A 26,175-nucleotide genomic window follows, 5' to 3' on the forward strand; every position below is an offset into this window, starting at 1 on the left:
TTCCCTGGGGAATTCTACCAGACATTTAAAGCAGAGATAATACCTATCCTTCTCAAGCTATTCCAAAAAATTGAAAGGGAAGGAACACTTCCAGACTCATTACTTTGATTCCTAAACCAGACAGAGACCCAGTAAAAAAAGAGAACTACAGGCCAATATCCCTGATGAACATGGATGCAAAAATTCTCAATAAGACACTAGCAAATCGAATTCAACAGCATATAAAAAGAATTATTCACCATGATCAAGTGGGATTCATTCCTGGGATGCAGGGCTGGTTCAACATTCGCAAATCAATCAACGTGATACACCACATTAATAAAAGAAAAGATAAGAACCATATGATCCTGTCAATTAATGCAGAAAAAGCATTTGACAAAATTCAGCATCCTTTCTTAATAAAAACTCGAGAAAGTCGGGATACAAGGAACATACTTAAACATCATAAAAGCCATTTATGAAAAGGCCACAGCTAATATCATTCTCAATGGGGAAAAACTGAGAGCTTTCCTCCTGAGATCAGGAAGACGACAGGGATGTCCACTCTTACCGCTGTTGTTTAACATAGTGTTGGAAGTGCTAGCATCAGCAATCAGACAACAAAAGGAAATCAGAGGTATCAAAATTGGCAAAGATGAAGTCAAGCTTTCACTTTTTGCAGATGACATGATACTATACATGGAAAATCCAACAGAGTCCACCAAAAGTCTGCTAGAACTGATACATGAATTCAGCAAAGTCGCAGGATACAAAATCAATGTACAGTTGCATTCTTATACACTAATAATGAAGCAACAGAAAGACAAATAAAGAAATTAATCCCATTCACAACTGCACCAAGAAGCATAAAATACCTAGGAATAAATCTAACTAAAGATGTACAAGATCTGTCTGCTGAAAACTATAGAAAGCTTACGAACGAAATTGAAGAAGGTATAAAGAAATGGAAAAACATTTCGTGCTCATGGGTTGGAAGAATAAATATTGTCAAAATATCAATACTACCCAAAGCTATCTACACATTCAATGCAATCCCAATCAAAATTGCACCAGCATTCTTCTTGAAGCTAGACAAGCAATCCTAAAATTCATATTGAACCACAAAAGGCCCCGAATAGCCAAAGTAATTTTGAAGAAGACCAAAGCAGGAGGCATCACAATCCCAGACTTTAGCCTCTACTACAAAGCTGTAATCATCAAGACAGCATGATATTGGCACAAACACAGACACATAGACCAATGGAATAGAATAGAAACCCCAGAACTAGACCCACAAATGTATGGCCAACTAATCTTTGACAAAGCAGGAAAGAATATCCAATGGAAAAAAGACAGTCACTTTAACAAATGGTGCTGGGAGAACTGGACAGCAACATGCAGAAGAATGAAACCAGACCACTTTCTTACACCATTCACAAAAATAAACTCAAAATGGATAAAGGACCTGATCGTGAGACAGGAAACCATCAAAACCCTAGAGGAGAAAGCAGGAAAAGACCTCTCTGACCTCAGTCACAGCAATTTCTTACTTGACACATCCCCAAAGGCAAGGGAATTAAAAGCAAAAATGAACTATTGGGACCTCATGAAGATAAAAAGCTTCTGCACAGCAAAGGAAACAACCAACCAAACTAAAAGGCAACCAACGGAATGGGAAAAGATATTTGCAAATGACATATCGGACAAAGGGCTAGTATCCAAAATCTATAAAGAGCTCATCAAACTCCACACCCGAAAAACAAATAATCCAGTGAAGAAATGGGCAGAAAACATGAATAGACACTTCTCTAAAGAAGACATCCGGATGGCCAACTGGCACATGAAAACATGCTCAACATCACTCCTCATCAGGGAAATACAAATCAAAACCACACTCAGATATCACCTCACTCTAGTCAGAGTGGCCAAAATGAACAAATCAGGAGACTATAGATGCTGGAGAGGATGTGGAGAAACGGGAACCCTTTTGCACTGTTGGGAATGCAAACTGGTGCAGCCACTCTGGAAAACAGTGTGGAGGTTCCTCAAAAAATTAAAAATAGACCTACCCTATGACCCAGCAGTAGCACTGCTAGGAATTTATCCAAGGGATACAGGAGTACTGATGCATAGGGGCACTTGTACCCCAATGTTTATAGCAGCACTCTCAACAACAGACAAATTGTGGAAAGAGCCTAAATGTTCATCAACTGATGAATGGATAAAAAAATTGTGGTTTATATACACAATGGAGTACTATGTGGCAACGAGAAAGAATGAAATATGGCCCTTCGTAGCAACGTGGATGGAACTGGAGAGTGTGATGCTAAGTGAAATAAGCCATACAGAGAAAGACAGATACCATGTTTTCACTCTTATGTGGATCCTGAGAAACTTAACAGGAACCCATGGGGGAGGGGAAGGAAAAAAAAAGAGAGAGAGAGGTTAGAGAGGGAGAAAGCCAAAGCATACGAGACTCTTAAAAACTGAGAACAAACTGAGGGCTGATGGGGGGGTGGAAGGGAGGGGAGGTTGGGTGATGGGTATTGAAGAGGGCATCTTTTGGGATGAGCACTGGGTGTTGTATGGAAACCAATTTGACAATAAATTTCCTATATGGAAAAAAAACTCCATTTTCAAAATTTTCTTTGGTGCTATATAGTAACTTTTATTTTTTTGCTGTATTAATCTTGCAGCTTGTGCCTGTGTTAATTTCACTTGTCACTTTTAGTAGTTTTTCCTTTGATTATATTGGACATGCAAACTACTAAACAAAGTGTATAAGAATAAAAATAACATGTAAATTACAAATTACATAAATTACAAAAATTTGTAATTTAATTTTGTTTTGGTCAGATATTGACTTTTTTGCAGTCCTCTAAAATGTACCAAAACTTTATTTATGGTCCAGGCTGTGGTCTATTTTGGTGAATGAACCATTGTTACACTCGAAAAGAAAGTGTACTCTGCTATTGCTGAGTAATGTGTCTATAAATTTCAATTAGGTCAAGTTAGTTAAGAGTGTTGCTCAAGTCTTCTATATCCTTATCTGTTATTTTCTGGCAACTGCTGATACAGGAATGAAATCAGTAGTTATAATTGTAAACTTGTCTATTCTTTTGGTCTTGTCAGGTTTTATTTTATGTATTTTGAAACTGCTTTTAGGTGCATATATATTTAAGACTGTTATGTCTTCTTGATGAACTGTCCTTTCAATCATATGAAATGTCTCCTTTTAATATTCTTTGTTTTGTACTTTGATGTTAACATAGTCATTATAGCTTTCTTATAGGCATTATACTTAAAGTAAGTTTCTGATAGGCAGCATATAGCTGAGTCTTGTTTTTTAAAATTCATTTTGACAATCTTTGCCCTTTAATAGACCATTTACATTTACTGTAATTATAATGCAGTTGGATTTAAATCTTTCATCTTGCTATTTGTTTTGTACATATCCCAATTTTTCTTTTTTCCTGCCTTATTCTGGATAATTTTTAAAATAATTCCATTTTATCCTTCTTAACAGCTTATTAGCTATGTTTTTTGTCTTTTTTTTTTTTTAGTGGTTGCTCTAAGGTTTACAATATGCATCTTTAATAACAGACTATCTTCAATTAATATTATACTACTTCATGTAGTGTTATTTTCCTTTGGCTTAAAGAAATTTCTTTATCATTTCTTGCACTGCAGGTTTGCTGACACCAAATTCAATTTTTGTTTAGAGAAGTATTTTTCATTCAGTTTTGAAAGAACATTTTCATCTGATATAGAATTCTAGGTTGTCATTTTTTTTTTAACTTTTAGTACTTTAAAAATGGCATTCTACTGCTTTTTAGCTGCATTGTTTCTGTTTAATTTTTTTTTTTTCAACGTTTTTCATTTATTTTTGGGACAGAGAGAGACAGAGCATGAACGGGGGAGGGGCAGAGAGAGAGGGAGACACAGAATCGGAAACAGTCTCCAGGCTCCGAGCCATCAGCCCAGAGCCTGACGCGGGGCTCGAACTCACGGACCGCGAGATCGTGACCTGGCTGAAGTCGGACGCTTAACCGACTGCGCCACCCAGGCGCCCCTAGCTGCATTGTTTCTGATGAGAAATCTAAAGAATCTACATTTGTTCCCCTATGTAATCAATGTTGTTGTTTTTTAACTCTTTCTGCTTTGAAATTTCTTCTCTTTATCACTTGTTTTCACCTTTGATAATGATACTCCTCAGTGTAGAAATCTTTGTGTTTACCTTTCATGGAGTTTATTGAGTTTCTTGGATCTGTAAGTGTTATGGTTTTTATCAAATATGTAAAAATTTCAGAGATTATCTCTTCAAATATTTTTTGTCTTGACCTCCTTCCCCTACCTTTTCTCTCCCTTTAGGATCCAATTACATGTATGTTAGACTGCTTGATTTTGTCCTAGGGGTCATTGACACTTTGTTCATTTATTCTTGTCTTTTTTTCTCTCTGTGCTTCAATTTAGATAGTTTCTATTGCTACATATTAAAGTTCAATGGTCTTTTCTTTGGCACTTTCTAATCTGCTATTAAGCCATCCAGTAAAATAGTCATTTCAGATATAATATTGTTTATCTCTAGAATGATACATTATTCCATTTTATATATTCTAGTCTCCCCTCATTAACTACATGTTTTTAAATACTTGAACATGTTCATAATATTTATAAAGCTCAAATCCCTATGTGCTAATTTAATTATCTAAGTCACTTTAAAAAAAAAATTTTTTTTTTTTTTGAAAGAGAGACAGAGCGTGAGCAGGGTAGGCACAGAGAGAGAGGAACACAAAGAATCTGAAACAGGTTCTGGGCTCTGAGCTGTCAGCAGAACCCTCTGCAGGGCCCAAACTCAAGAACTGCGAGGTCATGACCTTAGCTGGAGTCAGATGCTTAACCAACTGAGCCAACCAGGCACCCCAATCTAAGTAATTTCTATGTGTATTTCTTTTGACTAATTTCTCTCCTGATTGTGAGTTAGGTTTCTCTGCTGTTCGTATGTATAGTAATTTTTGACTGGATGCTGGACTCTGTTTTCTAGAGGCAGTTATTTGTTAATCAGCTTGTTCCTTTTGAAGATTGTTTTTAAGCGTGTAAAAAGGCAGTCCTAGAGTAGGTTCACCCTAAGCCTTGCTTATTCTCTCCATTAAGATGTGACTCTTCTGGTGGATATCCTTTGAATGCCCCATTTAGTCACTGAGGTGTCTCCACAATGGCCAGTGGGAACTCAAACTATTCCCAGTTCTATGTGAGCTCTGAGAATTGTTTGCCTTACAGATCCTAGTTAATTGTTCTTTCTCCTGGCAGTTGTTCTTTACCCAGCCTCCTGGAATTTCACCATCTGCATGCACAGATTGGTATTCAACTAAACACCAGGGGAACACTATGTAGATTTCTAGAGGTTTTTCCTCTGCTAGTACTTTGCCTTCCAAAGTCTAGCTGCCTTGACTTCCCTAAACACTTTCTTTTCAAACTCAATAAAATAACCAGTTCCTGCTTTGTTTTCATCTCTGTACTCTGGAATCCAGAAATTCCTCCAGGCAGAATGTAAGACTACCATAGGGCTCGTATGTCTCCTTCAGAGTCCTACATTATCTGTTGTCTAATATCTGAAAATAGTTATTTCACATATTTTATCCAGTCTTCCACTAGTTTATAGAGGGAAGAAAATTTCCATAGCAGTTAACTATTCATGGACAGAAACAGTAGTCTACAGGCTTAGGATTTTAATAAACCCCTTGTAAAATCAAGATTCACAGCATTAGGTCAAAATGCTTGTAAATATCGTGTTGGGGGCTGCCTTGCTTCCATGTGTTTGCCCTCATATTTACTGAGTAAATACGTCCCTTGAATGCTTCATCCACCCTCCCAAATTTCTCTCTCTGTTCAGGGTATAGTCCATTTCACAACTTTTCATTCCTTTAAAAATAAAACTTCCCTCTGCTTTCAAAGCTGTTCTTTCTGTTTAGTCTTTGCCTGTGTTATTTGTAAAAGACTCTATATGTTGACAAGGGCAACGGACGCTCTGAAGCAATGGAGTCTCACTACCATCAGAAGCAACATTATCTATAACCTTGCCAAACAAAGAGCCAGTGAAGACATCCAAAGATTGCCTAAATTTGTCTGACCTAGGATGGGCCAACAAAGTAATTTAAATAGCATAGGATGACCCTGAAGTTACTCAAAGAATGCTTCTGATTCTGCATGTGTATGTGATATACAGAAGGTGCTCACTCAAGGGAAAAGGAGCTAATGTTTGTTGAATGGCCTACTAAATGCCAGATGTTAGTTACACCAGGGGTTGGCAAACTTTTTTTTGTAAAGGTTCAAACAGCAGATATTTTAGGCTTTGTGGGCATGTCGTTTGTTGCAACCACACATCCCTGTTGTTAGTTATACTGTAAAAGAAGCTGTTTACAATACATATACAAATGGGTGTGACTGTGTTCCAATAAAACAGTATTTACAAAAATAAATGTTGAGTGGGATTTGGGCTGACAGTTACAATTGCCAAACCCTGCATTATATTATGTGTATTATCTACTTGGTAAAACCATATGAAGTTGTTAATATTCAACCATTGTGTCCATAAAAAGTGGTAATTTCATGTTTCAACCTATTATGTTAATCCATTTAATCTTCACAATAGACTTTCAAAGGTGTCATCCTCACTTTGCAGATGAGGAAACTGAAATTCATACCATAACTAACTTATCCAAATAATAGCAATATTGGGATTCAATGAACTTGGATTGCCCTGCTCTCTCACAAACACACACACACACGTACAAATCAGCGTGGTGTTGCCCTGCTCCCCCACAACTATGTTGTTCTACTTGCCACTAAAGAAATACTGAGTTTTGATAATTTAATTTTTATTGGAAAGAAATTTGTATTAGAAAGATAATTTAATTTTTATTAGAAACTTGAATCTCAGTTTATCAAGTTACTAAAATCATACAAATTCATTGTTTAGTTGTTTATTATCATAGATGTCAATTTAGCAAAACTTTGAACAATTCAAATGAGTGAATGTATAAAACACTATGTTTGATCCTTACGGAGCATACAAAGATGAGGAAGACAGTGCTTACTCCTAATTTTTAGAATTTACAAAAGAGAGGAACACAAAAATATGAATTAAAATGGAATCAAATGTCGCTTTCTTGGGAAGTCATTTTCTTACCACTCCCATCTGTCAGCAAAATTGGTTGCTCCCTCTTCTGTGATCTCTCTGCATTTACGTAGACTGCAATTATCATTGTTTATGTATCTGTCTCACACTATACTTTGCAATCCCTAAGGAATTGGACCTGAAGAACAAACCTTATCCTTGCAACTTTAAGGGCAAGCATGGTTACTGGCCTATAAGAGTTGTTCTACAGATGTCTAGTGAATGAACAGATAGATGGATTAAAAACAGTAATAGCCAAAGGTTAACTATATTAGACACTATCTAGCACTACTTTAGTCTTTGAAATAAACTCAGGGGTAACTGTATTTATAAATACTGACTCTTTCAGTCTTCATAATACCTCTAGGAGTGATTATCTCTGTTCTATAGTTATAGAGACTGACACCCAGAAAGGTTCATTGTTTGTGGTTATTGAGATGGTAAGTAATGGAGCCAGGTGAGAGGAACTAAGGAAGGAAAGAACAAAATAAATAATTTTAAAAGTTTAAATGGAACAGAAATATAAACTAATTTCTAAGAGAGCTGGTAAAGGTGGCATGGGAAGAGGGATAAAGGTAAAGTTTCTTAAAGAAGGGTCTTGAGGAAGGAAATAATTACTGTAGGTATTCCAGGCAGAAGGAATAGTATGATTAACTGACACAGAGCAGAAGGGAGCACCAGGTATATTTAAGGAATGGCAAAATGAGTAGTTACCTAAGCTGAGATATGTATGTTATCATATTCAACCATTTATTCAAGAAACATTTATTGATGATTTATTCTGGGCCTATGGGAAAATAAACCTACAAGAGACATTTCAGACCAAAGAATGAAGGGTTTTGAGTGCCAGCATAAAGATCTGTACATAAATCAGCAAGTGCTGGGTTGCCATTGAAGATAAGTAAGCAAGGATGAATGTAATTCATTCTGCACCTCAGAAATATTAACCTTGCAACAATGGATGGAATGACTACAGTAGAGGCTTATGAGTTTACTTAATAGAGAACTACTGTTTTCTAAGTATGTGGTAATTGTGACAGTCTCTTCAGACAGCAGCTCCTATAGAGTGGTGGGCAGGGAACCAGTGGCAAGGGAATGTCCATAATTTGACACCTGACAAACACATGCATCAGAGAGAAGTTACAGAAGAAAATGGTCCCCATTAGAAGGATCAAAGTAGATAACATTCCTATGTTCACAAATTCTTTTTATTTAAAAATACAAAAAGGCAGGAGGGATGTGTGTGGTTTTTGTTTTATTTTTATTTTATAGAAAAGTCACTGTGTAATGATTCTACTTGTAAATGATCTCATTTTCAATGTGAAAATATATAAGCAGCTTTCTAATTCCTAACACATGCCTAAAGACCTGAATCAAAAATTCCTATTTTCTCAAATTCTGAGTTCACATTCCTCTAGCCAATGATGGAACCCTGGCAGACCATTAGTAATCTCAAAAGAAAAAAAAAGGCACACAATAAAAAAGTACTAAAAACAGAAGAATTAAATTGTGCTTGCAGCGCTGCTGCACCGCCTCTAACTTGCCCAGCTCCAGCCAAAGGAGAAGGGGGGTAAGTAAGAGTTCTCTACACCATGGCTCCTAAAAAGCAGACTGCCAGCAAATCCAACACTTCTAAAGCACAGAGGAAGCAACCTGATACAAAAGCTGCTGACAAGAGTGCACCCCCTACTGGAAGGGTGAAGAAACCTCATTGTTATAGGCCTGGTACTGTGGCACTCTGAAATTAGATGTCATCAGAAGTCCACTGACCTTTTGATTCTCAAACTTCTTTCCAGTGGCTGGTGCAAGAAATTGCTCAGGATATAAAAATATATTTGTGCTTCCAGAGTGCAGCTATTGGTGCTTTGCAGGAGGCAAGCGAGGCTTATCTGGTAGGCCTTTTTGAAGAACCAGTGTGTGTTATCCATGCCAAACGTGTAACATTTATGCCAAAAGACATCCAGCTAGCATGCCTCATACATGGAGGACATACTTAAGAATCCACTATGGAGGCGCCTGGGTGGCTCAGTCGGTTAAGCGTTCGACTTCGGCTCAGGTCATGATCTCACAGTTTGTGAGTTTGAGCCCCGCATCGGGCTCTGTGCTGACAGCTCAGAGCCTGGAGCCTGCTTCACATTCTGTGTCTCCCTCTCTCTCTGCCCCTTCCCTGCTCATGCTCTGTCTCTCTCTGTCTCAAAAATAAATAAACATTAAAAAAAATTTAAAAAAAAGAATCCACTATGATGGAAAACATTTCATTCTTTAAAAAGAAATTCTCCTCTACAAGTTATTTGTAGTTCTGAACTTTTTTTTTCCCAGAGGGTCAAAATGCATATAAGTATATGATTATAAGTGAAAAAATAGGGGACAGAAATTAGGTACTGACAGTTTTTCCACTTTCATTTGTGTGTCAATTTTTAATATAAATATGGGGACATAAGGCATTAATGCGAGTCAAAATGTTTCAGTGGACAAGTTTTGCAGTTCAACTTTATAACAATAGTAAATAAACCTGTTAAATTTTTCGGGACAATGCCAGCATTTGGATTTTTAAAAAACAAGTAAATTTCTTGGGGCACCTGGGTGGCTCAGTCAGCTGAGCATCTGACTTCGGCTCAGGTCATGATCTCACAGCTCATGAGTTCGAGCCCCACATTGGGCTCTGTGCTGATGGCTCAGAGCCTGGAGTCTGCTTCGGATTCTGTGTCTCCCTCTCTCTCTGCCCCTAACCCACTCGCATTCTGTCTCTGTCTCTCTCAAAAATGAATAAACATTCAAAAAAAATTTTAAAAACAAGTAAATTTCTTACTGACGGCAACTAAATGGTGTTTGTAGCATTTTTATCATACAGTAGATTCTAACCATTCACTATACTTTTCTGAGTTGTCCTACATGCAAGTACATGTTTTTAATGTTGTCTGTCTTCTGTGCTGTTCTTGTAAGTTTCCTATTAAAATACATTAAACTATAAAATATTGTTTTTAATAAAATAATCCTGAAGGATTTTTCTTTCTTTGTACAAGCATTATTAAAACTTGGAATTTTTAAAACTATGTATATTCAAATTATCTGCATTATAATAAATAAGGTGTCTAGACATAATTCAGAGTGTTAAAATTATTTCTACTCTCTGGAATCCAAGAGCGTCCTTGTTAAAGTGTAAAATGAGATTTCGCCTACTTGCAACTCCTTGTTCTCACAGCTGAACTGTCACAGCATGAAAACATTCCCCTACTGGTGCAGCTTTAGATACCTATTTCCCTGGTGAAAGAGTGCAAAAGGAACTGAAAGAGTTATTGACAATTCATACAGTATCCCATACCCCATTAGAGTACAACTACAAGCAAAGAAAATATTTTAACTCTGAAGGGAGATGGAACAACAATGTTTTAAATGATTGTTGACTTCACTGAGTAGCACTGAAAATGTCAAAAAAGTGTAGTCTATCAGATTGGTAAGAGACTTAAGATTATACAGAATCTAATTATAAGGAGTCTATTTCTTTGTCCTGTTTGCTAAGTCAAAGGTTAATGAGAAGTACGCTAAAGAAAACATCTTCTGTGTTATTGCAAAAAATTTCTCATACAACATAAAAATGTAAATGAAAAAAGTATTTTAATCTAGTTCTCCATTAACTTTTATAAAAAATAGCTTGTGAGGTATAATTTACATGCTATAAAATTTACTCATTTTTAAATGTTCAATTAAATGATTTTTAGTAAATTTATAGAGTTGTGCAACCTGGCCATGATCTAATTTTAGAACATTTGCATCATCTCAAACCCATTCACTTCTTGATCTAAGATGTTTCCATAAATTCATGGAAGCCACTGTTTATCTAAAGCTACTATATATTCAAAGCCACACAAATATCTGCAATTGAGCAGGAAAAGCGCAAACTAACCTCACTTTTAATGACCTTTATAATCAATCCTCTACTCTGGCACTGGGAAGAAAATGTTCAGGTGCTTTCTCTGAAAGTTAAACCATTCTAAGTATTAAGTTATGGCACACTGTGTTGGAAAGAAATTAATTATATTTTTGTTGGTAACACATTTCAGGCTGTTTACACAGCTGACATTTCTCAGCTGTACCCAATTCATGCCCTAAGCTGTGAGGACGATCTTGTTTTGTAGCAGATGCCTCCACTTGAGTGATTTAAATAAGTATAAAAACACCATCACCTGCAACAATATAGATTACAAGCACCAGCTTTATGAGTTTTCATAATCCTAATGAAAGAAAGGTTTCACAACATTTATTTGCCTAGAATCTCCTTAGAAGACTACAGTTATAAGCTATTTTTGCCAAAATTTAAGTACTGGAGCTAGTGGATCTGCTATGGCACCAGTTAAAAGCAGCCTGGCCCTGAACATCTTTGTTGTATCAAATCATACAGCTCAAGGCAACATCCTGCCAATGTGGCAACATTTGCTCTGGGGAGGTGTGGGCAGGCATCACTTCACAGGTTCTGGGACAAGGTGCAAATATGAATAATGAGGCAAAAAAAAAAAATCAAGTCTCTTAATGGAGATTCCCTCTTGTGTTAGCTGTGACTTAGATACAGCATGAGGTAGTATTATAGTCTTGAACGATGAGTTAAGCTGCTTTCTATATTCTCCTATAGGAATGAAATTGTATTAGAACTCTTTGGTAAAAAATTAAATGTTATAACAATCATTAAAACATGGGCCTCATAAAAGACTGTGTCAATTTTCTTCAATTATTTAACACCTAAGATGTATAAGGCATGATGCTATAGAGCAATTCACTACTATAATACTAACAATTTTTCACTAAATTTTCCACTAAATTTGCCTATCACTCTTAGAACTTGCATCTGAAAAGTCTATTTCAGTCTGGTTTCCACAAAAATGGCACCTCAGGGCAGTTGGCTTTTCAAATCCTATGAAGTCCCACATTTCTGGACTTTATTACTTTGTGTTCTTGCTCTTCAATCAGACAATTATTTTTACTTTAAATTTTATATTACAGAAATTTCCAAATGTATATAAAAGTTGAGAAAACAGAATGATAAACTGAACGTACACATCATCCAGCTTCAACAATGATCTATAGGTAGCTAATTTAGATTTACCTATATCTCCACTTACTCTCCCAACCCCACAAATTATTTTGAAGCAAATCTCAAATACCATTTCATTTATATAACCCAGCAAATTCTTGCATGTGATACTTTTCTGAGTTAATATTATATGTTAATATTAATTGTAATAGTGACTCATTTATTGAGTGTCTACTTTGAGCCAGGTACTGTATATATATTATCACTAATCCTTCTTATAATAAAACTGCAAATTAGTGAGGCAACTAAAGCTCAAAGAATTTAAGTGACATACTCAGATCTTAATTATTTTCTTTTATTAATGTTATGATTTCTTGTGGCAGGTTATAAAACAATGCTGAGAACATTTCTGGTTTCTCCATGTCTCCTCAGGTAAACAGAAGGCTATCTTTTATGAACATTACTCTCTTATTTTTGTTAAAAATAAACATGGCACATTTTCTGTCAGATGTGTCAAATTTTCACCAACAGGGAAAAAAACAATCCAAACTAAAACCAGCAACCACATCCCTACCCCTTAGCCATGGAAAACCAGCCAATAATTCTAATGATTTACTATATCAACATTAAAATCAGTTGCTTAGTAATAATTGTGCCTAGGGGCGCCTGGGTGGCTTAGTCAGTTAAGCAGCGGACTTTGGCTCAGGTCATGATCTCACGTTTTGTGAGTTCAAGTCCTGCGTCGGGCTCTGTGCTGACAGCTGAGAGTCTGGAGCCTGCTTCAGATTCTGTGTCTCCCTCTCTCTGCCTCTCCCCTACTCACACTTTGTCTCGCTCATTCTCTCAAAACTAAATAAACATAAAAAAATTCTTTAAAAAAAAAAAGGAAAGAAATGTGCCTATATGTAAACAATTTTTTTCTGGAAGGATTCACTTAAAAATTTTTTTCTCTATTTTCCGATTACTTAAAATATTTTTTTAATACTTATTTTTGAGAGAGACACACACTGTGAGAGGGAGAGGGGCAGAGAGAGAGGGAGACACAGAATCTGAAGCAGGCTCCAGGCTCTGAGCTGTCAGCACAGAGCCCGATGTGAGGCTCAAACCCACAAACTGTGAGATCATGACCTGAGCTGAACTCGGATGCCTAACCAACTGAGCCACCCAGGCGCCCCTATTTTCTGATTATTTTTAAAGTTTCATAACCTATAAAGCATTTTCCAAAGGCACAGTGTTTAAACTATGGAATAATTTAGACTCAAGTGGCATCTACATAAATTATTTAAAAATATTTCTATCTTCCACAAAATGTATGATGTTGGTGCTGAGAGAGAAGGAGTAATTATTATCCAGATGGAAATGTAATATTTACTAGATAATACAATATTATTATTTGGGTATTTATTATTGTAAGATGTTTACAAGGTCTCAATTTCTTTGCAGTCTGATTTATTATACACGTTAGAGTTAACGTCAAAATTCTTGAAACATTCTCATTTTTCACTTTTTTTTTTTTTTAAAGGGTGTCTGGTTAGAACAGCCAAGAACATGGGAAAAAGTGGCCAAAATGTAATTACAATTGGCCTCCTTAGACAATAAAATTTACTCTCTTGGAAAAGAATGATCACTGCAAACAGTATAGATAAGAAAGGTTTCAAAATTAAAAATAGGATAATCATTGTAAATAGATATAATAATAGGTAAAAATAATAAACTAAATCTTTTCCTCCAGCTTGTTATGCTGGTGAAAATTATGGGTATGTTTAAGAATAGAGTGCCATCAATATTACTATACAAATTAACTTTTTTAAAAAGTATCAATCTACTATGGGAAATGTAGTTTTAAAACTAAATATGATTAGGTTGATTTTGAGACATCTGTAATTTAGGAAAAACTATTTTGTGTTTGGGATATTTCATTAGGAATGTCTAAATACATTCTTTTTATCAAGGAAAAAATTAAGTCAAATCAAGCAGCATCAAATTCCTGATACTGATACTGTAACATTACCAAAAGAATGCTGACGTTACTTGGTTTATGATATGTGTTCTGCAAGTGATAATCACAGCCAATTAGACTGAAAATGGCAAAAGAGAGAAGAGAATAAAAAAATGACAATTCAATGGTCACTTACTGAGTCATCTGTGGCAGAAGCTGGCCAGCCCTCCCATAACTGATGGCGAACGGGGATACTCGTAAGGTCATACACATTTCTCTTTACCTATACAAAGAAAGAGATATCACAATTAAAATAAGGTTTCCATATGACTTATGATTGTTGCCACTTACATGATATACATTGTATTTCCTTTTTCTTCTGGATTTGAAACAGAATTTGAAACTAGGAAAACAAGAGTCAGAAAAATTTTGTAAAAATAATCTAAACCAAATTTAAAAGTAGATCCTCAATGAAAGCTAGATGAAATAGTAGTTCAAGAAACATCTCCCTCTGCAGTTGTTTTTATATTCCTGAATGGCTTCAAGTTTCTATTCAGTCAAGAAGCTTCAGGTACACAGTTTTCACCTCTCATGGACCATAATTATAAATGTTAATAATATATTAAATTTTAAAATGACTCATGATGTGTAATAAAAAAAAAGATATACTTTAAGTTTCTATGTGGGAGAAAGAAGAGAGTAGTTTTTGTTTGTTTTGTTTTTTGGAGAGGCCAGGAAGAAAAACCTGAAGGTTTTGACTGTTTGATAGAAGTTTCACAGATATAAAACCACAGTAGGGCGGGGAGTGGGGGTGCCTAGGTGGCTTAGTAGATTAAATGTCTGACTTCGGCTCAGTGTTACGACTTCGTCATGCTCTCACAGTTTGTGGGTTCAAGTCCTATGTTGGGCTCTGTGCTGACAGCTCAGAGCCTAGAGCCCGCTTCAAATTCTATGTCTCTCTCTCTCTCTGCCCCTCCCCCGCTTGTGCTTTTGGTCTCTGTCTCAAAAACAAACATTAAATTTTTTTTAAAAGATATGAAAAGACAGATTATTTCTTTGATCTCACCCCAAATTAAAAACTACTTCAACAGCATATTTATTAACTGAGAGCCATCCATTAACATACTATTTAGGGTCTTCCTGAAAATTGCCTCTCAATGATTCTTTTTAAATACTGTTAAAGATGAAAAACTATTTTTCTCAACATGCAACATTATGCCTTTTCATTTTAAAAGGACAGGAGGTAAGTAACTTATCAGAATAAAGTGTTGGAAGGTTAAACTCTATGTTACCCAGTAATTAAGAGTTGTCATACTGGTCTTCAGCTTTTCTTCTAAACCGGTTACAGAAATTCTGTTTTATTCTCAATGTACAAATTTAAAAAAATGACAAATCCTAAGAATGGAGAGATCATCCATCTTCATTAACTCTTCAAAGTTAGTTATGGGATTACCCAACTGTAACAAATGAAGCTAGTATTGAACATAATCTGTTCAATAATACCACTTCAATATAGAAAACAAGCAGCATTCGTTCATGTTTTAAAAATGCAGAAACCTAAAGTATCATGTTGTCTAATTACAGCATCTTGTATCACATTACTGTTTATTATACACAAACACATCTAAGTTATCCTTCCAGTGAAATAGAGATATATATTCACCAAGGAAAAGAAAAAAACAAAACAAAAAAAACATGGAACTCAATCTATTTTTATCTCTAATGTACACCTGTGAAAAAGACTATGTAAGTGAGAACTGAGGAGCTTGAGGGCATGGTTTGGTCCCCACTCAATTCAAACAAACAGCTTTTTTCAGAGGTTCTTAGCAATGGCCTTTCTACCATGCAGTATTTTGTTTATGGTCAGTCACATTAAGTTTGGAAATTTTCGTTAGTTATTATCAACCCAACAATACAACCAAATGCAACTGGATAAACTTCTGACCACTTCCACTAGCTAAGATTATTTTGTCATGCTTAAGGAGAAAGGTGTTCCATAAATACCTATTTATTATTATATTATCTATTATATTAATAAAAGAGAGGGAAAGGACAGAAGAGGTAGTCTGAAACTTTATGCCTTAACACAAAATTCCTTTCTTAAAGTTATTTTTGAATTATGTTGTCTAGATACACTAAGTTTCATCAGCTATTTTTGGGGGGGAAAGGCAAGACAAGTATTTACATCTGTTGGAAAGGTGGCAAGTCTACCCCAGCTTTGGAGAGTATACACAAATACTACGGATTGAGTATATAAACAAATAACTCTGGAGTGGGATTCTTTAAATTCCACCTTAATTCCAAATCACAACAATATGGTATTATGAAATAAACAGTATTTTTCTTCTTCTATTAACTCATCTGTAACTGCACTGAAATGAATAACATTCCTTTGCTATTCTAAGCCTGAAAAGCATGTTCTGGCTATAGTGTTATGTTGGTATAAAGCACAACGCCAGACTGATGTGCTGAACAAAAGTGATCAAAGTTAGAGTAATGTTAGACATTGCACAAGTATTTGGCTTCATTGTTCTTCCCAGAATGACATCTGTTAAGCAACTTGTCATAGAATAAACTGGTTAATGCAGACAGACCTTGGCTGAGATGGTACAACATAAAACATATTAGGCTAATGTTTGACTGTTCCAATAAAAAAGCTAAATTGACAGTTTCTGAGATTTAGCGAAAAGAATCATGTACTAAACCACAACCACTAAGCAACAATTTAAGAGAAAACAAACTAGTTTTCCAAAAATAATTCTGTATTTTATCAAAGCTGTAACTATAGACAAATTTTACCATTATATGAAAGAAAGATAAGTGATATGATAGCAAAAGTACAAAATGAGTGATGCTTTTACTAATGTAGATACTGAAATTCTAGTATCTTCATTGATAGTTTTATGGAATTAAAATTTTACACCACAATCTTGCAGAGAAGGAAAAAATCCCAAACGTACACAAAAGTTAAAAATTATTCTTTTAAGAGATTAGTATTCTAGGAAACCTGAATAACAAAATATAGCTGTGTATAAAATGATGCAGATGAATTTAAGGTCATCACAAATCAAATGAAGAACACAGAGTTCTCTCAGAGAGGGAAGGAGGACAGAAAAACAGAGGAAGGAGAGCAAGAGATTGTGGGGACAAAGGCAGGACTACAGGGAAGGTGGAAAAGGGACAGGGAGGAACAGAGAAATTGAGAGTGACTAATTTGAGAGATTGGACAGCACTCAAGAGAGGCAGTAAGAGCACACACAGGTTAGGCTGCTGTAGCTGGCATCCCCAGCTGCCATTATTGTGCTACTTCTGATGGAGTTTCATCTTTAGAGATTTGTGTTAAATTCCAGTTAAGGACAAGTGGCACTTCACAGGGTAACATTTCCTAAGGGCCTTTTTGTCTTACACATTTTCTTTGATCAGCATTGGCTCAATATTTTGCTGAACCTTCATAATCTTTTCAATTCTGGTTATACATTAAGCTCTAAATCTATGAGATTTCAGGCTGCTAAACTATGCAAATGTTTCAATTAGTTCTGAAGAAATTTAATAATTGCTTTGATTACCAGACGAATATTAAAGCTATGTTGCAAACTATACTGTATATGGATCAAGTATTCTAGATTGACAATAGACTTTCCAGAGTTTGGAGATTTCTAGATTTCCTAAAAGGATAGTTTCATTTCTTCCCATTGCTTCAGATAAAATAGTTGTGACTAAGAAAAAAGATCAGATAAATTTGAAATAGTACAGAATATACTACTGATTTGTTTACTTGCTTTTCATTATTAATATCTGTTTATTATACTATAATTAATGTAAAAAGCTAAGCAGTGATCTTGACTTCAAACTTCACTATTTCCTCAATGTGGAAATTTCAGTGATAAACACAGCACTGGGGAAAGATCACTTTATTATGAACGCGTTTAATATAAAATTAAACATGATAATCATCTCCCACAAAGTTTTCTTTTGAGTTCCAAAAATTTTCAAACAATTTTATTTTTTAGTTAAATTTTATCAGAATTTCTTAGAAAAGAATTCTTAGGAAATTATTCTGCTTAAAGGCTAAATTGTGAGTCTCTAAGATTAGCTTCAAATGAGCTGTTTGTAGGTATTCAAATTGAAATATAAAAAACTTAGTAGATAACTTGTCAGCCTTAATAAAATCATTCTTTGTGTGTTAAATGTTGATCAAACTACTGAAAAACATTTCAGAGAATTTTAAATGTCATTCCGGTATTATCCAAGTGAAAGAAGATTCTGATAGAAAAGTCACAAGGTTTGAGGTATTATGGCATAATGAGAAGAGAGAACTAGATTTCTAGTCCTAATGTTGCTCAGCTGTTATTGTGGGCAAGTTGGTGAAATCTTTCTGAGACTTAGTTTATTCAGTATCAGAAGAGAATAAAACAAGATCACTTCTAATTTTCAAAGTTCTAAAATCCTCTGATTTTGTGACAGTATTGGAGTTAATCCTAGGAACAGGAAGAGCTAAACATATGTAAGACAAGCAAGTAATGAGGGAAAGTTTAAAATCATTCAATGCTAGAATACGGAAGAAAAATAGTAAAAAGTCAATAGATCAAAAAGGAAAACTGTAGATAATTTCAGGTAAAAAACAAATATTATATATAATAAGCATATTAGGTGAATTTTTTCCTTAGATGAGAAAAGTCTGAGCTTTTGCTTTTATCACACTAAAAAGTCTACATTTTTTTAAAAGGCCACATAACATTTTCCTCTCGTGAGATTCATTTAAAAATTAAGCCTGTCATGTTGGTTTCCCATATAACTACTCCATGAACCAAATGTTATCATTCAGGCTATGGATTTGCCAGACTACTACTAACTAAAACAGTTGTAAAGTGCTATTAACTTATGTCAACATCTTTAAAATTTTGAAATCTGGCCCAAGATTCTTAACATATCAAACATTTTAATAAAAATAGAAACAAAATAATTGCCATGGGATTAAAACAGCTACCAATTTATGAGCATTCTACTTCTCACATTTTTTGAATTAAGAATACTATGGCAGATTACAACTCTTACCAAAAGGCACCCTGAAACTACAATCATTCTCTTACCAATATTAGAAAGCCTTTGGTCATATTAGAATGTGAATTTATCCAAATTTTAAATATATCAAACTTTGAACTCCAAGTATTTCACACTATCAAATGATGCTCTGGTTAAGAGTTTGCTAAATAATAACTGCACTGAAAAAATAAGAATTTGTGTGTGGGTGTTTAAATCAAAATAAAGCATACAGACTAGGCTTACTTCCAGTTTCCTAGCAATCTTTGGTGCTCTGAAAGGCTTATACTTAAAAAACCAAATCATTCCTGATCCAGACTGGGTTTTGTACACATACTTCATATCTAAGGACTTTTCTTTTTCTTCTTCTTTTCTTAACATATTATATACTCATCCCAGTTGCAGATGGATTTGTTTTACTAAGATGCAAGTTAAAACCCTCCTAAAAACCCTTCCTGAACAAAAACACTTGAAACCGGATGGTGCAAGGGGAATGAGAAGGTGGCATCAGTAATCAAATGTTAATTAGCAAGCTTTTTTCCCCCTTCCCTCAGGGCTGGCCTGTGTTGGAGAATTCAAATCAGAAATCAATGCTCCAAGTGTTTAACTATTACTTCTTCTCATTAACCATTTAAAAGACTCAGCAATTCTCTCCTCATAAAAACAGTAACTGGAGACATTTCTTTTTCTCAAATACCATCTTTCCAGAAAACAATGAAGATGTTGTTTGAAGAAAACTATAAAATTGAAGTTGCTTTCAATTAGGCTTTGAACTAACTGTATTCCGCTCTTTAAAACATCTTTTGGCTCTAACTGAATTCTTCGTTCTAACAACTGTAACTAAGTTTTGCTTTGTATACCATACTTAAAAACTTACTCCACTTCTTACCTGTCAGTAAGGAAGTTTGACAACTGGCATTTTAAAAGATTACTGGGAATGATGACAATCAAACCAATCAAATATGGAAATGCATCTGAATGCATTTACTCGGAAATGGATTTTAGCCATCCTGCAAAATTACCAAGGATAAGATTTAACACTTACATTAGAAAAATGGTTATATTCATAATTCCCTTTCCTAAAATTTTGGTGTGGGTGAAAATGATGTAATAATTGCAAAGTTAGGCCATATTTTTTTTTCAATATATGAAATTTATTGTCAAATTGGTTTCCATACGACACCCAGTGCTCATCCCCAAAGATGCCCTCCTCAATACCCATCACCCACCCTTCCCTCCCTCCCACCCCCCATCAACCCTCAGTTTGTTCTGTTTTTAAGAGTCTCTTATGCTTTGGCTCTCTCCCACTCTAACCTCTTTTTTTTTTTTTTTTTTTTTTCCCTTCCCCTCCCTCATGGGTTTCTGTTAAGTTTCTCAAGATCCACATAAGAGTGAACACATATGGTATCTGTCTTTCTCTGTATGGCTTATTTCACTTAGCATCACGCTCTCCAGTTCCACCCACATTGCTACAAAAGGCCATATTTCATTCTTTCTCATTGCCACGTAGTATTCCATTGTGTATATGAACCACAATTTCTTTATCCATTCATCAGTTGATGGACATTAAGGCTCTTTCCATAATTTGGCTATTGTTGACAGTGCTGCTATAAACATTGGGGTACAAGTGCGCCTATGCATCAGCACTCCTGTATCCCTTGGGTAAATTCCTAGCAGTGCTACTGCTGGGTCATAGGGTAGGTCTATTTTTAATTTTTTTGAGGAACCTCCACACTGTTTTCCAGAGTGGCTGCACCAGTTTGCATTCCCACCAACAGTGCAAGAGGGTTCCCGTTTCTCCACATCCTCTCCAGCATCTATAGTCTCCTGATTTGTTCATTTTAGCCACTCTGACTGGCGTGAGGTGATATCTGAGTGTGGTTTCGATTTGTATTTCGTTAGGCCATATTTAAAGTGACTGAACTAGCCTGCTTGGGATTCTCTCTCCCTCTCTCTCTGTCCCTCCCTACTCACTCTCTCTCAAAATAAATAAACTTAATTTAAAAAAAAATAAAAAAAAATAAAGTGACTGGACTAATGATAATAAATTTATTAAAATAAATTTGTGGGGCACCTGGGTGGCTCAGTCAGTTAAGCGTCTGGCTCTCCATCTCAGCTCAGGTCATGATCTCACAGTTTGTGAGTTTGAGCCCCTGCAAAAAGCAGGCAAAAAGCCTGCTTGAGATTCTCTTTTTCCCTCTCTCTCTGCCCCTCCCCTGCTTGCTGGCACGCAGGTGCTCTCTCTCTCTCTCTAAATAAATACATTAAAAAAAAATAGTTTGAAATAAGTTCGTATCTTAAGCTAAAGGTTAAACCTGAATTTTAAAAGAGAATTCCTAAGGTACTAAGATGAGCAAGGCTGAGAATGTTTCTCAAATAGGAAAGATGCTAACTTTTAAGAGCTTTCTGGAAAAACAAAAGGTTTAGAGAAATTGTGAAGTTGCAGAAGTTGAAATCATAAACAATAAATACAATAAATACAACTCTGTATAAATTAAAACTCTGTTTTAATGAGCCCTCAAGGTAATTCTTACTAAGCCAAGTTTAAGAAGCACTGTTTTAAGATGTATGAGTTATAGGCTTTCCCAGATAACCATACCTCTCTAGTATACTCATTCTAAAGTCTCTCTGAATTTGTGCCTAATGTAGCCAATCCTTTTTGAGAACAATTATGGTTAACAATGATTTGTTGCAAAAATTCTAGACAGGCTATAATTTTATTTGAATGATAAAGCGATCATTGTTAGTCTAAGAAACTAATGACACCCTACTACCTCTTTACCACAGACTTTATAGCACTGAAATAATTGATAATGTCTTCACCATTGAGAATCTGTGCTTTTCTTCAGTTTTCTACCTTAAACTAAGTGATTGCTTTCTGGCTATAATATGTATTTGGACATTGTAGTAAAACTGCAAATCCACAATAAATGATCTACTGGTCACACTAAATAAACTTGGAAGACACCTGTATACATCAGCTGAATTAAGAAATGTTCTTAAACATCAGAAAACTATATTTGGGGGCACCTGGATGGCTCAGTCGGTTGAACATCTGACTTTGGTTCAGGTCATGATCTCACAGTTGAGATCGATCCCCACATTGGACTCACTGCTGTCAGCCTGGAATCCACTTTGGATCCTCTATCCTCCTCTCCGTGCTGCTCCCCTGCTTGTGCTCTCTCTCTTAAAAATACATAAACATTTGGGATGCCTGGGTGGTTCAGTCAGTTAGGCAACTGACTTTGGCTCAGGTCATGATGTCACAGTTCCTGAGTTTGAGCCCCATGTCAGGCTCTGTGCTGACAGCTCAGAGCCTGGAGCCTGCTTCAGATTCTGTTTCCCTTTCTCTCTGCCCCTCCCCTACTTGTACTCTGTCTCTCTCTCTCTCAAAAGTAAATAAACATTAAAAAAAATTTTAATACATAAACATTAAAAAAAAATAAAGGAAACTATGTTAGAAGCAAATGAAAAGTTTGTTTGTTTTTTGTCTCCCTCATAGGCTAGCTGAAACAAGACCCAAAGGAAAAATAACAGAAGGTTAACCTCCTATGAGTCAGTCAAGACCTTGTCTTACAGGGCAATATCTCCTCTCTATACTTTATGGAAACAGTAAGAGAGTGCAGTTTTTCCAACTATTTAATGGCCCAATAGAAACAAATACTTTTTTAATGCCTGCAAAGAATGTATCAGTCATTCAATAAATGCTCTTAAAATTTCCCTTTATTATTTTTTTGAAAGAATTTATAAAAAGTTTATTTTTGTATTAGCCAGCACACATCAAACATTTGTTTTAATTTTATTTTTAAGTAAACTCTACACCCAACATGGGGCTTGAACTCATGACCCCGAGATCAAGAGTAATATGCTCTACTGACTGAGTTGGCCAGGCACCCCAAACTATCATAACTTTTAAAGCTAACTTTGTTGGTGCCTCTGGCAAGCTCAGTCAGTAGAGAATCGACTCTTGATCTCCCCCTTTTAAAATCAGGTAAATTAAGGCACCTGGGTGGCTCAGTCAGTTAAGCAACCAACGCCTGGTTTTGGCTCAGGTCATGATCTCACGGTTTGTGAGTTCGAGCCCTGTGTTAGGCTCCACAGGTGACAGTGTAGAGTCTGCTTGGGATTCTCTCTCTCTGCCCCTCCCCTGACTGCACAGTCTCTTTCTCTCTCAAAATTAATAAATAAATTTAAAAAAAAAACAAATCAAGTAAATGAGTCAATCAATTTATAACTCCTTCCACAATGGAAAACACCAATTAAGTCAAAAGTCAATCCTAGAAATAACTAGAGCAATTATAAGAACATTTTTAGAAGTTTTACTTTAACTTAAAACCATTTTATAAAGTTCAATTTTATGTACTACTTCAAAGATTGATTATGTAAACCAAGAAATACTTGTATATCCAAAATGTTTTGATTTTTAAGTCTGAATTTTAGCAGACAATTTGATATAATGTCAGATGCAGTGTACATGTTAATCTTAAGGATATAATTATGTATAAAACCAAATTTATAAACCAATTTATCCCTATAGCTATAGGGATATTCAATGCACCTAGTATATCATCAGACACATGCAAAACTGTCACCATTCTTAATATCCAAAAATAGGATAATTAAATAAATAAGTAAAATATCATGCATCCACTAAAATGGTGATGTAGAACCAGGGTCAGTCAAGTACAGCCCAGAGGCCAAATTTGGTCTGCTATATTTGTAAATAAAGTTGTACTGGAATACCACCACTTCCATTTTTATATATTGTCTGCGGCTGCTTCTGAATTACCATGATGGCAGAGCTGAGTAGATGTAACAGAGGCTATATGGCCTGCAAAGCCTAAAATATTTACTATTTAGCCCTTTACAGAAGAAGTTTGCTGACCCTGATGTAGAAGAATATTTACTAACATTAAAAGTTGTTACATATTAGAAAAACAAGGCTATAAAATTATGTACATTTCTGCTTATTATATATATATGCATACTATATGTACAGAAAATAAGATACATAATAAATGCACAGAAAAAAAGATACATAATAAAGGTAAAATTTGTTCTCTCAGTATCATGGGATTATGAGTTAATTTTATTTCATTTTTATCTTTTTGAAGTTTCTATTACTTCTGTAACAAGAATTTTGTTTTGTTTGTTTTTATTCAGAGTAAAGACATGCCCTTGGAGACAGAACAACCTGGTTTTCATTTCAGCTATGCTACTAATTATAAGTAACCCTGAACAAAGGAAAGGGGAAGGAAAGAGACACAAATGAACATTTGTTCAGTATCTTCTACAAACCAGGAACTTGGTTTTAACATATCATTTTCACAATAACCTTTACATATACTACTATCTTCATTTTACAAGTGAGCAAACTGAAGCTCAGAGACAACAAATAAGTTATTCCAGTTAATAAATGGTGAGATTAGGGTTTAATTTAGTTTTCTGAGATTCTGAAGTCTAGATTCTTTCACCACTATAGTGTATCTTCTCTTAGCCTAAATTTCCTCTTCTGTAAAATAAAGGGTTATAATAAATTATCTTTAAAATTCTTTTCTACCTGACACTTTTATAATTGTAGTGTGTAAGAATTTTCTATGAGACCTTTTACACTTACTCTAAATGATGGGCATTAAGTGGTAACAAGTAAGAGTGACCAACTATGAATAAAACCTCTGTCATGAGACCAAGAGAGCCTTTTCAGACCTGTTGTGCTGTAATAGGCAATAAAGAGCAAGTTACAGGCTACAGATTTTTGTACTTTTAAGTGCTATAGAGGAATGACAACTGCCAGATCAAATAGAAACTTGTTATTGTTTCAACAATTGAATGCGGCCTTCACAGTAAGAGGGCAGTTCCTGGTGTCACACACAACTGGGAAAGAAATAGCAAGATAAAAAATTTTCAAGGAAAATAAATCAAGGCAAGAGAAGAACAGTTAAAACAGTAAACTTCATAAAGTGAGGGGTAGCAAAAACTCTTTCTCATATAAGCTTTTGCCCAAAGCCTTGAGTTTCCAACCCATGCTAATGTAAGAGTTTTGTCTGGAATAAAAGAATATGAAGACATTTACACTTTGGGCCTGCTGATATTCTACTTTGCCAAAATACAGTAAATCAATTATGCCCTACCTCATTATTCTAGTTTTCCTTCTCTCAGCAGTTGGGCACTCTTAACCAATCCCTCTTCTATGCTTTTGATTTCGACAAGTGAAACTCTGGTCAAGTATTTGTTTTATTTGCAACCTCTACATGTTCTAATGTCAAATTGTGGGGCAATGGCATTGATCTACCCTACCAATTTGTTTTCTTATAGAATTGCATTTCCTTTTAAATTTTTTATACACACAAATACAGAAATTAAACTACTTGCCCAAATGTCATTCAGTTAGTTAACATCTAGGTCTGGATGATAATGCAGATTTTTAAAATTCTTAATCCATTTCTTCTTTCCTGTTAATTTTTTTTTTTTTTTAAATAAGAAAAGACCATTGCTTCTCTAGCAACTTCAAGTTTTTAAAAGTGCTGCCAATCCTACTGTTTGGGGCAAAGATCGTCTTTATATTTTGATGAAAACTGCGTACCCTTTCCCATTCTGGTAGCACTACACTGATGCTCAGACATGATGTTTATGTTTGCTTTGCTGCTTTCTGTTGCCCATCCAGGCCTTTGCCTTTCTCTGAGATGCTGAAAAAAGTGGTGGGAACCATCAGCAATGGAAGCTCAGTCTATAATCAGGTCTCTTATAATTTTATCTTTTCTTGTTAACAAAAAAATGCAAAAAACAAAGACAACAAAGGGACTTAGTGTTGGGGTCTGAATACTAAAGTGGCCTGGGGGTGTGGCTCATCAAGTGAAAATAAACCATTCAAGTCATCCACATCAAGGAGAAAGTTTGGGAACAACTAGGCCAGTGTTTGCATTTGGGGCCCTGGAGTCAGGAGAGTTACACTTCCCTTCACTCTGCTTAACCAAGGCACCAGAGACAACCTATTTAACCTCTCCTTTCGGACAT

The 26,175-nt window shown here is 35.3% G+C and overlaps 1 protein-coding gene across 4 annotated transcripts in view; it reads right to left on the minus strand.

Moving 5' to 3' along the window:
- Positions 1-26,175, minus strand: part of FAF1 (Fas associated factor 1) — a 524,128-nt gene that overhangs the window by 215,332 nt on the left and 282,621 nt on the right. For all 4 annotated transcript variants that reach the window (XM_007077228.2, XM_007077231.2, XM_007077229.2 and 1 more), the window contains one exon: positions 14,318-14,404. In XM_007077228.2, the coding sequence (XP_007077290.1) occupies positions 14,318-14,404 (87 nt within the window). The remainder of the gene's footprint in view (positions 1-14,317; positions 14,405-26,175) is intronic.

This window comes from Panthera tigris, chromosome C1, assembly GCF_018350195.1.
Source record: "Panthera tigris isolate Pti1 chromosome C1, P.tigris_Pti1_mat1.1, whole genome shotgun sequence".
Classification (NCBI taxonomy): Eukaryota; Metazoa; Chordata; class Mammalia; order Carnivora; family Felidae; genus Panthera; species Panthera tigris.